This window comes from Argiope bruennichi, chromosome 2, assembly GCF_947563725.1.
Source record: "Argiope bruennichi chromosome 2, qqArgBrue1.1, whole genome shotgun sequence".
Classification (NCBI taxonomy): Eukaryota; Metazoa; Arthropoda; class Arachnida; order Araneae; family Araneidae; genus Argiope; species Argiope bruennichi.
In genome coordinates, this window is record NC_079152.1 from 70,592,272 (window position 1) to 70,610,195 (window position 17,924).

General features: G+C 23.9%; 1 protein-coding gene across 1 annotated transcript; it reads right to left on the minus strand.

The window, feature by feature from the left end:
- Positions 1 to 1,557: 1,557 nt before the first annotated feature.
- LOC129961997 (ras-related protein Rab-3-like) lies at positions 1,558 to 16,792 on the minus strand. Its single transcript, XM_056075655.1, has 4 exons — positions 16,669 to 16,792; positions 14,265 to 14,486; positions 7,824 to 7,942; positions 1,558 to 5,154 (listed from the first exon to the last, which is right to left on the minus strand). Exons 2-4 carry the CDS (start codon positions 14,484 to 14,486, stop codon positions 4,842 to 4,844), a joined length of 654 nt encoding a protein of 217 aa, XP_055931630.1. The 5' UTR covers positions 16,669 to 16,792; the 3' UTR covers positions 1,558 to 4,841.
- Between the last annotated feature and the right edge of the window lie 1,132 nt (positions 16,793 to 17,924).

Here is a 17,924-nt window from a genome sequence, read left to right on the forward strand (position 1 = left end):
TTAATATATATAATAATTAACTTTTATACAAGTTACTTCCTGTAAAATTTATCACATGAAATGAACAATCACTTAAGAAGTATTAACAGTCTCAATACATTTCTGAATAAAAATAATTTGAACTGATTGATAACTCACAGATTTTTGACTAGAATTCTCTGAAATAGAATATATCTGCCATCGGATAAGTTATTTTCTTTTTTATTTTATTATATCAGAGTTTTAAAGTACATTTTGACTAGAATTCAATGACTTCTTATTTTGAGATAAAAAAGTAACGTACTTTCTCACTTTTACATGTCCTTTAAAATGACTAATTAATAATTACAACAAAAATCATGACATAAAATAATCACAACATGATTCAAGTACTTATATCCAGTACTTATAATACATATTTAAAATACAAATTACAAAAAAAATATTTGAGCACTTGTTTTGTTTTTACTATTCATATTAAATTCTGATAAAATACATACATTGTCAGAGTAAACAAGATCAATTTAAAGAAGTCAAATTTAAAAAAATCATAGCCTCAAAACTAATTAAAATGAATTTTACTAGTCTCTCAAACTTTCTGAAAGTTAAAAAACATTTTTTGTATCATAAACGCCAACAACTAAAAAAAGAAATGTTTCATTGCGCAAATCAAAATACATTGTACACATAAAATGTCAACATAAGAGAATATAAAAATCAAGTAGTATAAAAGATATGATAAAAAAAGCTTTTAATCTTTACCAAAATTAAAGTTTATAATTTTCTTTGAATTACTAATTTGAAAAGAAACAGGAAATTTTTTTATTAATTTCTGATAATTTAAAATGTAATTAATAATGAAAACTGATTTTTTAAAATGAATCACTAATTATTATTTATTAACCAATAAAAACATTTTAAACTACTAATTAGGAAGATTTCTTATTAAAAAAATGTGTGGAGGATACACACATTTGTTTAATAAAAAGTAATAAACTTATTTAAAAACATGATTATATTATTTTCTTTAAATATATTATTTTTTGTTTAGAAATAAAAATTCAGCTTTTGTAGTATAAAACTGACATTAAAATCTAAAATTCACACTTATACATACAAAAAGCTAACATTTAGTTAAGAGACTCAGCAAAATTATTTCTCGTCATTTGCAGTTTATAATAAAATGCAAAAGGAATGTTTTTTATGCTGTATAAATACATGCAAACATGCTAATTAATAAGTATATCCAGTTATTCAGTTTATGAAACACTTTTCACAGTTTTCATAAAATTTTTCAAAAAATATTTCTTAGAAATATAATAGCAGATAGCAAATATATATATACCAGTTTAGAAATTTCAGTGCTAAGAGCTGCATTTCACATTTATAATATATTTAAATATTGAAATAGAATTTCTAATACTATTACATATATACATGTAATAAAATTTTCAAAAACACTTATTAATATGTCCTGTAAAATTCATGTTATAATTAAGGACATAAGATATGTTAAATCAATATATATATATATATATCAAAGTTCTATAGTAGTTATTATTCATTTATCTATCCAAGGGTATTTTAAACCTATAAAGAAACATTAAATTTAAAATTTTATACATTTTGGTTCTTATTATATCCATAATACAAAAATCTAAGTTAAGAAAATACAGAGAGCTGCAAAACTATTTAATAAAATAAAACACAAAATAAATTATATTCTTAAAATTCTAATTAAAGATCTTCAAAAGCAATTCTAGCTAAAAGAAGCATGAAAACAAATGCAATGGTGTTTTGAAAAGCTTTTAAATTTATAAAAGAATTATCAGACAACGAAATATTCAAACAAATTTATACTTCACTATTTAATAAAGTATAAGAAAATGGAATTTTTTATATTAAAAAATAAATAACTTATTCTTTACTATCAAAATATGTTGATTTTCCAGCAATGCAAAAAGCAAAGCTGATCTTAGAAATCAACACGTATTTCCAAAACCGAACAAGCTAAAGAAATCAACAATTGATTTAAAAGATCATGCATTTAGCTGATTTTAGAATTTTAATATGGATTTCCAAAAATAAATAAGATTAAGAAATCAACAATTGATTTAAAAGATCATGCATTTTTTTTATGCATGCGTTTATCAGATATTAAGATAAAAAGTTAGGAAGAAAAAAAAATATTCAAGTTTTTTGACAATAAACTTGTTAGTAAAAGAAATTTTTTGATGCACATGCATATAATGAGATTGTTATAGATATCTTATTAAAGTGATTTTCAGAATGAATCAATTATTAAAGTACAAGAAGATAATATTTACATGAAAGGAAAAGAAAAAAGAGTATAGAAAATCCATAAATTGAAAACATTATATGAGCATAATTACAAATAATAAACATTCTTGTATAAGAATGGAATGTTCAGTGGATTATTTACAAAATATAAACTCTTTTGGGCTGGCATTTTTTCACCAATTAGGAATTATTAAATATTTCAATTATTATATGAAACAGCCAAAAATATATTTTTAGAAAGTTTCAGTATATGCAGACATCAATTTAAAATATTGCAGTACAAATCATGGCCTTATATAAAAATCTGTATTTTCAAATTTCACTTTATTGTTGTATTTTAATACAATATAAATATTTCACAAAATAAATTAAATTTTTTGAAATTTTTCATATAAAATGGAAAATTTTTCTGGCACATTCATACTGACATATCAGTAATTATTAAACTTTTTTCATATTAATTTTCTTAACATGGTTCAAAGTTAAGGCCTGAATGAGTTTCTTCATTAATAAACCTCCCATTCTTTAAATAGTATTAGATTTGTATCAAACAACTCTTTCCAACTTGATAGAATTAAAATTTATTTTACATTTTGAAATTAGTAATATTTTTTATTCTTCAAAATGTGAAAAAATAACATTGAAAAAATTAAGCACACTAAATCACAAATAATAAGAAAATCAAATATTACATTGGAAACTACTAGTCTGAAAAAAAGAAAATCTCAAAAAATCCAAATTAAAAAATAAGGAAATTACCTATTATTAAAAGAAATAAACCTTTTCTGGAAAATAATTCTGTTTCAGAAAATATGTATAATGCTGCAAACAAAATAATACAAAAAATAAAATAAAAAGTACAAAAGACAATCTATCTAAATCTATAAAAGACAATCATATTTTATTTCATTTAAAATTAATATTACTGCAATGTAAAAAAGGTTTTCTAAGTTCAGTTCCTGCTGTTCTTAGATTCACTGTAAATTGTTGCAATGAATTATTTTTTAAAAATTTTATAATGAATTTTTTTTTTAATACATATAAAAAGTTTTCTGAGGATTTGAAAATTTAGAATATATCATATTCCACATTACAGACATAATGCTGCACTTCAATGAATAAAAATAATAAAACTCATTCATAAAGTTTAAAATAAATGATTCATAGATCTTTATACAGAGTTCAGTATATTGTTTTCAAAACAAATGCAATTAACAAGTGATATACTAATTTAAATCAATAGCAATTATATATACTATTTCAAACTTTCCAAATTATTAATGAAACAAAAATAACTTTACATACATCACCAAACAATGATAATTGTAAAGTTTATCGAATAAGAATTATTATTAAAGACTATCTCATAAAATATACTTAAAAAAGAAAAGTTACTAAAATATATTTCAATGACATTAAGACAAAAGTCATAAAACATTGAAAATGATAATCTCTCAATTTATGAACAGAATAAATAAATAAAAAAAAGCATATTGGCATCATTCCTGAGAAAAATTTGACAATTGATCATATTTAAATATTGGTCCAATTGATCTCAGGTACATTATAATACATATAGATTAAAAAATCACCTTCAACACTGGAATGTTCACTAATTTAAGTATACGTGTGTATACTTTATAACATTAAGCAGAGGAAATGAAATATACAGATACTAAAAAGAATGTTACAACTTTACAATTTTTTAAAAAATGTCATTAATATTCTTGAAAAAACAATAAAAGAAATAAATTCTCTTTTTTAAAATGTATTTAGTAACATGAATTTTAATTACACATTTTTCAGCAAATAAATAAATGCCTTAGTAAAATTTTCAAACAATAACAAAACCAAACACATTTAATAAAGTAACTTCTTAATAATTCCAATCTAAGCTTCTTAATACTTTGAAAGTACCTTAACTTATTTATAAGGAAACAATGCCTTTTATAATACAATTAATGGCTGAATAGAACCCAATCCATTTTATCAAACCTTGATAATATAGGTTCAGTCAGTTTTTTTTAATAATTAAAATGAACAAAATAACTATGCAAAGTTTTATTTTAAACACTACATTAAAATAAGATAATTGAGAATGAATTACTTCTGGAAAAAATAAATGATTTAGTGCAAATCCTTTTGAGAGCTGTCCCCCCCAAAAAAATTATTAAGTGATGCTAATTAGTTTTGAGATACATTATCAGTACCTCTCAAATGGGATACATAACTTCAATCAAAATTCATTTCTTTAGGCCAAACAAAATCAAAATATACGTCATTACACATATAAAATGCTGACTAGCAAGTAGTACAATATAAATATATTAAGAACATCTTAAGCAAACTGAAGAATTTTAAGAAGCTTTAATATATTACACTTTTGGTGAAACATATAAGTTGCATGTTTATTTGCTATGCATTAAAAATATGATAAAACATAGGCAAAGATCAATATTACCGAATTAAGTTGTAACATTCTATTAAATAACTTGTATATTTGAGCCAGAAACAGTCAGATAGCATTTCAGGACAACAGGTTGATGCATACATAAAAAAGGTTAGCATTGACAATTGGCATTCGAAGGAGAAGTATGTTCATTCAGTCTGGTACCTTTAGATGCACTGACTACACCAGGATCAGAGTCGAGGCTTTCGGACATTTTGTCACAAATTATGTCCACTAAGCGTTCAAAGACTATCTTCACATTCAGGTTTTCTTTGGCAGAAGTTTCAAAAAACTCTAATCCTAACTGGTCAGCAAGTTGTTTGCCTCGTTCAGTAGACACCACCCTTTCATCCTCCATATCACATTTGTTCCCTACGAGGACTACTTGGGCATTATCCCATGAATATGTTTTGATTTGCGTAACCCTGAATAAAAGTTATAAATAATAAACATTGTTTGAACAAATTAATTAACATAAAAATTATTAATAGAGCATAGTTTTTTCAATAAAGAACAAAAGTACGATATTGGGAATATATCCTGGAATGAACTGAATTTTACATATTAAAAAGATTACATATTACATAAAAAAAAAAAAATAGTTTACAGAGTTTCTTCTTCCATCATTTACTTTATACATATTGTGATCACTTTAAAATAATTAATGTGGATAAATCATGCACAGAACTATGCAAACACTTTTTTTTTTTTTTTGTAATTTAGAATAATTTACATCTTTTATTCCTTTGGATCTTCTTTTTTAAATACATCTCTACAATTTAAACTCTTCACTCCACATAAAATAGCTAGCATCTGCAGAAATCTGTTCACTTTTAATTTAAAGTAAAATATATTTTGCTGCTAATAATACATAATTAAAATTTATATTACTTTTTTATGAAATCATACTATAGAATTAGAAGAAAACATGCAAAACATTATTTTTATTAATAATAGTTTAGTAGGAACAAATTTTTAATATTGTATTTTAGGTAACATTTAGTCATTAAAAATCAAAAATAATTTTCAGAAGTGAATTTGAAAAACTAATAATTCAAATATTCATTAGTTTATAGAGAGACATATTACTAGAGAAATTTATTTTAGCTCCAGCTAATAATAAAATAAACAAGCTCTTAGCAACAATATTAGCATTTGATAGAAATTAGCACCATATTAATTATTAGAGAAAAACAAATCTGACATTTTATAACAGCCTGCTTTTAAAATAAGCAAAATAAAGCAGTAGGTATACTTAAGAAGCACTCAAAAATCTTAAAATATCATTTAAACTATTTTTGAATCCAAATATAAATTTCTTTTAATTATTATGAAATAAAGAATTATCAATATCATATTCTTTTTACTATTCATATTGATAGATCATATAAAACAAGTCTTTTTCAATTACTTACATTTCCATAGCAATTATTGTTGTTATAAATCTAAAATTGGCAGAAAGTTTGTGAGGTTAAACAAACAAACAAAAAAGAAAAAAATCTCTGTTCATTCCATTCTTTTCTTATTTTTAAAGATTATCATATGATAACATTAATAAGGATAAAAAATGGAATGCATTGCATTCAAGTATTACTTAATAATGAGTAGAGAGTAACTAATTAATATAATACAAACAATGACAAAAATGGGCATAAGTTACATAGACACAAATATTTAAAACATGCACACACACACATTACTTCTATAGACATAAAAAAGTTTTTTTTAAAAATTATTTTCATTTAGTATTTTTCTTGTATTTAAACAAATTCTAGCTTTTTCTACAGAAAAACAGTTTTTGTATACTCTTTGAAAAAATATGGTGAGGTAGGCTGACATAAAGATTGCGAACAAAAAACAGTTTATTTAAAATATATTTTTATAATGTATACTATATATATATATATATATATATATATATATATATATATATATATATATATATATATATATATATATATATTACTGCTGTAGCAATAAGTGACCCAATACATAATATGGTTAAAATTATGATAAATTACCACAAAATTTAAATTTTATGTACAGTCATAAAATTCTTTGTACGGAAAAAATGTTTTTCAATGCTATTTTTAAATTAAAAATTTAATAACTATCTTGTAAAATTTATCTAGCCTCAAAATTCTCTCAAAATGGAAGAAGCCAACTACATTTGAACATCAAAATGGTTTTGTCTCGAGCATAAATGACCATAGTAGCTATATGGAACTTCGTAACTCACTAAAATACAGTTAAACTCTAAAAGTCTCTCAAGACTGAACTGGCATGGTAAAAATAGAACATCATTTTAGAAGAATTTGCTTATAATTGATGTAGAAGTTAAAAAAAAAAAAAAATGAAATTAAAGACAGAATTAAAGAAAAAATATTAAATTAAATAAATTAATAAATAAAATAATGAAATTAAAGGGCAGCTTAACTAAATAATTGACAAAATAATAGCCAGTTTAACTCAGTAAGAGTTAAAAATAATATTAGTGGAAGTAAAAGGCACTTGCTGCCAATTAGATGTTAAATCTGTTAAAAACATTGATTAGTTCAACCTTCAAATTTAATTCAGGATGTAATTTTTTTTTTCCTTCCGAATATACATATGCAAATTTTCTCAGACATGGGATACAATTTCTTCATCTTACTCATTATAAGATTATATATTTACTATGATCCAAATTTCGTACCATTATTTTTAAAATATTGTTTAATAATGAGTATATACTATAAAAGGTACAATACGGTTTTAAAAATGATAACAAGCACCAAGAAAACATTTCACCAAACTTTGCATAAAAAGTGCATTATCATTTATTATGGAAAATTGCAAATGCATGAATCACATGCTATATAATTTGACGATTGAAACTGCCAAATTGACGAAATTTTTTCTTGGCGGTTTTGGTCAGCGTTATAACAGACAAGTACACTAAAAACCAATAAAAAAGACAAGTAGAAAGCATGCATATATTAAAACGTTTTTTTTTCAAATAAATATTTTTACTGTCATAAATGCAATATTTGATCTTATAGTCAAAACATTTAATACAAATTATTTACGCATTTAAATGTTTTTTTTTGCTTACCAGTCACGAACACTATTGAATGATTCTTCATTTGTAACATCATACATAAGAATGAAGCCCATAGCTCCACGATAATATGCTGTAGTGATAGTCCTATAGCGTTCTTGTCCAGCTGTATCCTAAAAGAGGATAAAATATGATTGAGTATTCTGATTGTTAATATTCTAAGCTCTATAGAAATACAGTCAATAATAGAGAACAAAATGTCTATATTTCTGACATCATACATATAAATTAATATTAAATATTTACAATTTCTCATGTAAGATTTTTATTATTATTATTATTTATCCCTGTAACAACTAGAGACAATCAGAAGATTTTTAACATATATTAATTGGATAAAGCTTAGAATAAAGTAGCAATGACAAATGCAATTAGTAATTACAATATGTATAAAATTTAACATTTTTTTAATGAGAAGTATATTGTGTAATAAAACCCATTTTTCAGTACAGACTGGAACAATCATTATATCATTAGTTTCATGCCTCTCATATATTATATTTACCAATATGCGATGGATAAATATATCACTAAGCAGAAAAAATAAAACATCGTACAAGTAGTTGAAATGGACTCTCACTTGTTTAATTTCTTAAAGATTTATCTTTAATTGAAACTGAATATTAAGAAGACATATGAAATCTTATTTACAAATTAATTTAAATTTAATAAGACAAAAAAAAAAATAATGACAATCTATATAACAATCTTTGTAAATTCTAACACAATTTTTTAGGTTGACGAAAAGAAAGCAAGCCCAGATCCATTGATAAAACTAAATATTGATTAAATTTCTTCATGAATATTAGAGCATCTAATTAGAAGTATAAATGAGATTTGTGGATGCACAAGCCTTATTTTAAAATTTGTGAAATCTAACAATAAGTATATAGTTTACATATACATTTCTTATAGTTATATTCAAATTAAAAAAATGAGGAAAGTTAACAAAAACCACATGGAATATTTATTTAATGTATTAATGGAATATGTTAATTATATGATAAAAAGTGATATATCCTTTATTCAGGATATGGTAGTTTTATTTATTTCTTTTGCTAAGATTTAGATTTTAATTCTTATATTTAACAGTTTTAATAGAGCTTAAGAATTTATATCAGACTATAATAAACTTAATTCAGAAAGAAAGAAAATCTAGGAATCTGGCAATACTAGAGAACTATATCTAAAGGTAAGAAATTCTAAAAATTGCCAATTTTGAGGGAAGGTGAGCAGAGGATACAAACTCAAGATTCTTAATCTCTGGGCATGATCGTTAAAAGGGGAAAATGTAGTTAAAATTTCACATTACATGTCAAGATGCATGTGCTTTTGTTAACTAAATACTAAAGATATATATCAGGATATAAAATAAATTATGGGGTAATTGTAATTATAAAATAAATAATTGAAATGATGTCATAGTCATGTGATAAAGGCCATTGCTCATGTTATTAAAGTAGATGTTGATATGTATTATATTGCAACTTCTGCAGATAGATTGGATTCAAAAATTGGAAAAGTGTATTTGAGGATGATATGATTCCAATATTCCATTTTTTTTTAATGATATATTGATAACTTTTAACATTTTGATGAACAGTTACTTAAAATTAGCAGGCTGATAATTGTTACTTTTGATAGAATACTATAATTTAAGACTGCCTGAACAGATAACAACACATAGTTAAAATGTGGGGGGGAAAGTGAAAGGAAAGAGGAAATGCATACAAAGATAATTCTGAATTTTTTAAAAAAAAGATTACTACAGATAAAATCCATCTTTTTCATTTGAAATCATGCCTTTCAATAGAATCAAATATAGATCTAGTGTATTGTACATTATGAATTTTAGAATCTGTGGTGCGATTTACAAAAGGAAAAAGGCAAGACCTGTTAGTGAAGTTCATCTCATACGAATAAATATACCATTAAGAAAACAACTGCAATTTTGAATCTTCCAACTAACTTAAGAATCTATGTATACTAAAATTGTTATCATTTATATAAAATAACACATAAAAAAGTTGAAATTTTCTCTTATAAGCACTTTTATGTATTATTTTAACATCTTATTAACAATATCAAAAACACATGCCAAATTTGTTAAATATAAATTACCTTATACTATGAATCTAGTTTTTTTTCCCCCTTCTTTTTCTTTTTTAAACTCCCCACCAACTTTACAGCCTATATGGTTGCTGTATGTGGGCACTCAAATACATTTTGAAGACTCATATTAACAATTCATTATGTTAAATAACAACACTTAAATTTAAATGAAACCAATTTCTACCTTTAAAACCAAAATAACGAATAGCTTATTACACATATCATTCAGAATACTTATTCAGTTTTCAAACAGACATTTTGTATATTGTAGCAGATCTCTAACTGTCATACATTTCTTAATGACATGAGTATAGCTCTGACACAATTCCTAAAAATTAAGTAAAATAATAATATAAAAAATTGTGATTATTAAACAGCTTACCAGATTGATATCTTATGGTCTAAAACTAAGCTAATTAACAACAATATATTCTTTGCAAGTACAGGAAAAACATAAACCAAACAGCATTCATATTTTCCTATTAATAGATTGACAATTTTTAAAGAATTTCATAGATTAAAATTTTCATAGTTGAAAAATAAAGTATATGAAAATGAATTATATACATACTCGCACTTCTTTACCTGAATTGATTATTTGCCCTTTAATTAGTTATTTGTTTTAAAGAATAACACAAGAATTACACATTTAAATTTAAGTGTTTGTGCTTCAAGATAGAGTCAGCAGTACAAACTAAAAAATAAGAATATTAGGTGGTTCAGAGATACCCTTTAATACAAACGTTACAGCTTTGTTTAGAAGTAAAAATGCAAGAACATTAAATTAACTCGCAGATGACTCTTTCATGAACACAAACACACCCACGCACCAAGTTAATATAAACTTTAATTAAATCTCAAGGTTAATGCTTTTTTAATTGATCTAATGTACATATTTTAATTTCCACAGAATAGCAATTAATCCTTTTAACATATTTAACAAAGCAAAATGTATAAACTTTTTTATATATGCCTTATTTTATGAATTATATTTAATTTTTTCTAATTCATTTATATTCTAAAAATAATTTCCTAATCACTAGAATTTAGTCTTTACTGAAACTGTAACTTCTAAGTTGCAGGAACAATTATTTTTCTCACAGAATCAAAATGCAAGTGTTTGCAAATTCCTTTTGAAAACTATATAAGCTCAAAATACTTTCATATGCTCTCTCTTTCCTGCTTTCCCATTTCATTTGTTACGTTGTTTTTGCCATGACTTGAACAAGAAATTTGACAAAAGATAGATATTTGACTATTACACATTAACATTTTCTTTATTATAAGTAGAAATAAAGACCAGAATATTTAGTAAGAAGTTGGAACAACAGGAATACTAGATGCATTTAATTTTAGTCGAATCTCTTACACATAGATTAATACTGACTGCACTTATAACAAAGTATCATCAGATATCAAATTTTAAAAGACATTTAAGCCATGTAAATTTTTTGTTACTTTGTACCGTTGGTGTTTATTGCGCATATGAAAATAACATAATGTAACATAAGCCAAATAATATAACTTGCAAAAAAAAAAAAAAAAAAAAAAACCCATTTACAGTTTACTTTATCTAAGAATTAATTGCATGAACTGCAAGATGTCAGATGTGCAGATATTTTAAAGGAAATATAATTGTAGCAAAATAAAAAATTCTGTTATTGAAGACCAGATATGCCATTTAAAATAATGAAGTATTAAAATTCTTAGATAGTAAGATCATTTATTAAGGAATGAGAAGTTAAAAGTTGAAAGTAAAAAGAGTACATGGGAACCACACCAATCAATTCAGCAGCAAGTTTCTCTGTTTGGTGAGTGAAACTAAAATAATTTAAAGTTACAATATTAAGTTTTGAAAGATGCAGATACTTTGAATTTATCACTCACTCATTCTCTAGAGCATGCTAGCACACATGAACATACACAACTTTTGGTAAATGCGCAGAAAAGCTTTTTTTTTAAACCAATTCTTTATTTGACGCTTCATGATCAAGCAAAATATTCAACTTAATTTATTTTTTTAAATTAAATCAAAGACTAATAAACAATGCTATTTCATCACAAAAGGCAAATATTCACAAAAATTTAGCTGAGCAAACATTTATTTTAGGTTTGTGTTTTCCATACAATATTACAGCCTAGCACTGGGTAGTTAAATCTGAATATAATTTTAAAATATTGAGTTTTAAGAATGTGGATCAACTGAATTTTTTATATTTAGATTTTTTAAAAACATTTTCTACAGATTAAAATAACTCAAATTAAAAATTCATTAAGAAAACATTTTATACTGTTCTATATATAATGAAACAAGATATTTGAACATAAATTTGATGCCTGATTAATTTTATTTATCTTTAAAATTACAAATAGGAATGGTTTCAAAATGTGATAGAAAGGTACCATTAAATGAAGGATGATTCTGATATTTGATAATTCTTTAAAATATATTCTCGACAATCTGTGAATTGTTCTAGAAGGGTATGCATAACTTTTGGCTATAATTATGATAAATTTTGAAAAATGCTTTTACTTTTTAATATCTCAAATTCTTTTCTCCTCTTTAACACCTACATATAAAATGCATTTTTAAATTTGAAAAGTCATGCCAGTGGGTGAATAAGGCACTGGATTTGGCTCAATTACTTTTATTTCCACTCTTTTTCCTAAGCTGAAATAAGAAAATTTTATACTTAAGCAAGCATTTAAAGAAAATAATTTGATGGTTTATCTTACAACTCTGAAATATAAAAGTAAACAAGAACTCTACAATAAAAATTAAGTAATCTGATCAATAATCCCTTTTTTTTTAATTTTTTGAAAGCAGTAAGATATTTCAGTGTTTGACTGAAATATTTATTTATTAATAACAAATTCAAATAACTAAAGATTTTATTTATGTATTTAAAAACAACTTGACCTAAGATAATGCAACAGCATTTTGGAGCAGAATCATTTTTAACTCTCTCCCTTTTTTTACAATTGTTTTTATCAACTGATAAACCCAGATATATTTTACAAAATTTCAAGCTCTATTTATGTGTATGTGAAAAAACACAATTTATTATTCTTTGATTAATTAGAAACTAAGATTACACTAAAAATCAGAAACAACAAATCTATTATTTGAATTGAGGACACCACAATTAATTAAAGATAATTTTACTAATAATATGAAATCTTCCATAAATTTAATGAGAAAAATGAAATAAATACTACTATTACAGAAAAATATGAAAAGTTTTGCTGCATTAAGTTTTAATTAACAAAATATAATAATCATTCATTTATTATGTGCATACTGCAGAATATTCAAATTATACTGATATTTGCAATGTATATTGTTCAATTATACTGAACAAAAAAAAAAGTCATTTAATTTTTTTATAAAAAAAATGACTTACATAAATAATTTAACAAAAAAAATTTCCAATTATATTATTAAACAAGTAATTAATGACAAAAGTAAATAAAATTAATTTCATGCATCTAATCATTATTAAAGTTTGTGATCTTACTATATATATATTTTTTCTAAGTCCTGAGCTGTTGAAAAAAATTACCGAATAAACCCATATAAAGTGAATATTTTTGAACAATGATATTATAGTTTATTGAAACAAAAGATTAATTCATACTCAATGAAACAGAGACCAATTATGAGAAACATTCATCATCATGCCTATCATGTGATGTATGGCACAAAAAATTTATGGAGGGAAAAATATTGAATAATAAAAAAAGATCCTATGCTTTGCCAGAATTGATCATATGAGAACATAGAAAAAAAGCCATATTCTGATGTTTTTCATATAATTAATGCTGCACTAAGAGGTATATTAAATAAGGGGAAATTATTTTAAAAAATCCCAATTCCTCACCTTAATATAATTTTCATAGATATATCAATTTATTTCTTAAACAAAATCATGAAATTGTAAACAGATGTTAAGCAAATTTTATACTTCAATATAAGCATAAAATTTATTATCTAAACAAAATTCTAATTGGAAACATTTTAGAGAAATCTAATTTTAATACAAGCATAATATTTGCTTATAATGATATTTAATCATACCAAAATAAACTGTTGATCCTGTTTTAAAACATGAGTGTAATGAAATGAAATGACAACAAAACATGAAATATTTACAGTACTAACAAAAATTCCACATATGCATACACACACAAATGTTTGATTTTATAACATGCAAAGTCTTCTATAGAAACTGTATATATAAATATAAAATAATCAGAATTAATGCATAGTAAGCAATTACAATACTTTTCTAAAAAGAAAAATCTGTAAGAAAGGACACATACCCAAATTTGTAATTTCACTCTTTTGTCTTGCCTGAAAACAGTTTTTACTTTGAAATCAATACCCACAGTACTGACAAAAGCAGAAGTGAATGCATCTTCTGCATATCGAAATAAGAAGGATGTTTTCCCTACACTGCTGTTGCCAATAATCAAGATCTTGAACATATAATCAAAATTTTGATCAGCTGCATCTTTCTGATATCTATCTTGAGTAACTGCCATCTAAAACAGAAGTGAATGTTTGAAAGAATATATTTCCACATATATATAAACAAATATAATAGAAAAAATAATTTTTTTATTTAAATTTGCAAACATTTTACTACATTATGTATTTACAAGCATAATCCATAGACAAAACTTCTACAGTAAATCAAAAAGAGATCTTCAATTTTGTAAACAAGCAGGTTATATTATAGACAAAATATTTCTTCTATTAGAGTATTAAGAAATCAATTAAGGACCTAAACAAAACATTTGTACTCATATTTTGAGAATTAATGATAGGATTTTTAATTTACCAAATCCCTTTTTAGAACATAAAAAGCAAATACAAATTTCAAACTAAAACAAAAACAAACAGTAATTCAACTTTTCATATTTAAATATATCTTGTGAAGAATTGTAATTAATTCCTACTGGAGCAAATACCAAATGCAGATTAAGCCTTCAAATGCAATACAAATATTTACACTTTGATTAAATAACACAGACATCTCATTTATTTTCTCACTTCTTAAGACATAATTTTTTTATTATATACTTTTCTTTTCAACTGACTATATATTTATATCTTAATCCTTTCCCTCAAAAATATTTTAAAAATGAGCCACTTTAAAGTTAAAAATTATTTATAAGTAATTCTGAAAGGGATGTACAAATGAAATATAAATTTTTAAATTTTACTGATGATACATTTTTTAACTCTATATAAAGCTGAACCAGCTTTTTTTCATTTTTCAAGTTTCTTGCATATTTTTTTCAAATACAGTAGATGGAATATTCCTAAGACTTCAAGAGATGAATTAAATATTAAAAAACAGATTTGTACATTTTAAAATCTCATTTTTAATTAAATAATAAAATTATTAATTGAATTAAAATGTAGCATTTATTTAAAATTAAATGACAATGTAAATTACAGCAATATAAGTGAGAGTTTGGAAAGTTAAAATCTCATACTGACATATCATTTATATAATTTAAGTTATGTTTGGGGAGCATCAAATAATATCAGTTTGAATTATGGAGAAATATTCTAAATTTAAAATATTTCACATTACTTAAAATTATGTATTTGGTTAAAGATACAAAACTGCAAAATGAAAATGTTTTAACTTTCCTTCTCCATAAAATATATCAGGGAAATGGATCTTCCATCTCAAGTAGATAATATACACAAAAGTCAGTAATCAAAAGAAAAATAAATCTCACTATTTATCCCATACATGTATAATTTATTTGCTTTGTAATAAGCAGTATAAATTCGTGATCAGCAGTCTTATTTCTTCTATATTGTTAATATAGAAGATATAATATTATATTAATAAAACTTAATATTATTGAAAAAATTCAATTAAATTACTCATTTAAATTTTATAATTACCTAATATATTTTAAGCTTTTATATGGAAATTCTATTCCTAATGGTAATCAATAAATTGGTAAATTTTATTTCATATTAATGAATCAGTATTTAGAAGTTACTATTTTTGATTTAAGATTTATTAAGGATTAAAACAATATTTAATAATATTGCACATATATAATTCAATATCGAAAGTTTGTTTATTTTTTTTGAAATTTTTTTTTTTATAAATAAGAAAAATTGTGGAATGGAAATTCAACGACAATTTTAATTAAAAAAAACACCACATCAGCATTTTAATGCAAATGTTAAATATCCGAACTTCGTTATCAATTTTAAAACACTAACAATAAATAAAATGATATACATTTGACATTTTATCAGGGAAAAAAATGCTCATGGTATATCTAATAACCTATTAATGTTTTCTACATGAAAGAAATTCAAGTTTTATAAACTATTACGATTTTCAATACAAGAATAGAAAAGTTAAAAAAAAATTATTTTTAAATTTGTAAATGTTTTTTTGTCGAATTATTATTAAAAAAAATAATTATGAGGGCAAATGATACGCCGATCTTAGAATAAATATCACAATAATATGACCGATTTTCAGATTAAGACGATATAAATAAATATATCAATTTAAAACTTAAATTTTTTATTCATTGGTTACAATTATTTGTACCAACATAAGCCGGTTAAAGCATCTGCAATGTTAAACTTAAATTTTTTTTATTTATTTAATATAGAATTCTCCATTAATACACATAAAAAGATGTGCTTATTTTAAAAATAAACGGAATAATTAATTACCGTATGCAAACAGATGGAAGCGAAGCAAATTTATTTGATAACCTAAGGACTAGATTAAGTACTTTACTTCAGGAAGATGATATGAATAATGATGAAATGAAATGATGGCGCTGGAACGATAGTGATATTAACGATACGACGCTGCGCACATCATCGATATTTATTCAGTGTTTCTAAATTTCCAAGTTATAAAAACATTGAAACTTGAAACTCCTCAATGATAACAAAAACTTAGTTTTCTTTAGAATTTTTTTTCCAAAAATATTTTTTAATCAACAATTTTACAAAAGTAGTAAATTTTACCAATCAATAGTTTCCGTTTTGATTACACTTTGGTTTGATTAAATTAAATGTCAAACTATTTCACCTCTTCATACATATAAATCTAATTATTAATTTTAAATTAGAATCAAATCAACTATCTGAGGGCTATGCGGGAAATTATAATATGGAAGGATTAGGTTAGATTTTTTCATTTAATAATTGAAAAATAAGAAACTAAAATCCTTCCAAAAAAGAAAAAAAACGCAATTGGTAAAATTCATTTATATTAAAAGAATAGCAACAAACTAGGGGAAATGGTCTCCCCAAAACTCTCTCACAAGTTCTCAGAATTTAGATGCTATCTCTTTCTCGCCCACAAGAAACTGTGAAAATTGGGCAAGGCAATGGAAACCATGAGTATGCAGATTTTTGTTTTCAGAATTCTGCACATGAGCGCTTTGTGTTACGTTGTATACGTTTTATGAGGACTACTTATAAAGTATGTTGTATAGTATATACGAAATACGTACGCTATACGTTTTATAGTATAATGCATACATTTCGGACGTTTTTTTTTTCTGACCCCAAACTATAAATTTAGAAACAAGATCACCTATCAAATTCCACTTATTTATCGTGCTTTCAAATTATCGCATTTGCATGCATACGAGAATACAGATCAGTAGATAGTCAATTATTTGATATATTTTGTTCCAAATTTAATATGAATCTAATCTTTATATACTAAATTCGAAGACCAAATTTTATATAAACTCTTTACGTTCTGTAGTTATCGCTTTCATTTAGACATATAGTGACAAATTTTCTGAGGATGAATTTCACTTAAAATTTGATAGAAATCTATAAATATGGTGTAAAATTCATACACTAAATTTCATTTATCTAGTTCAAAATATTTTTAAGTTACTGTGCTCATAAAGAAACAGATAGACATAATAACAAAAATGTGACGTTCGGATTCAAAGAGGTTT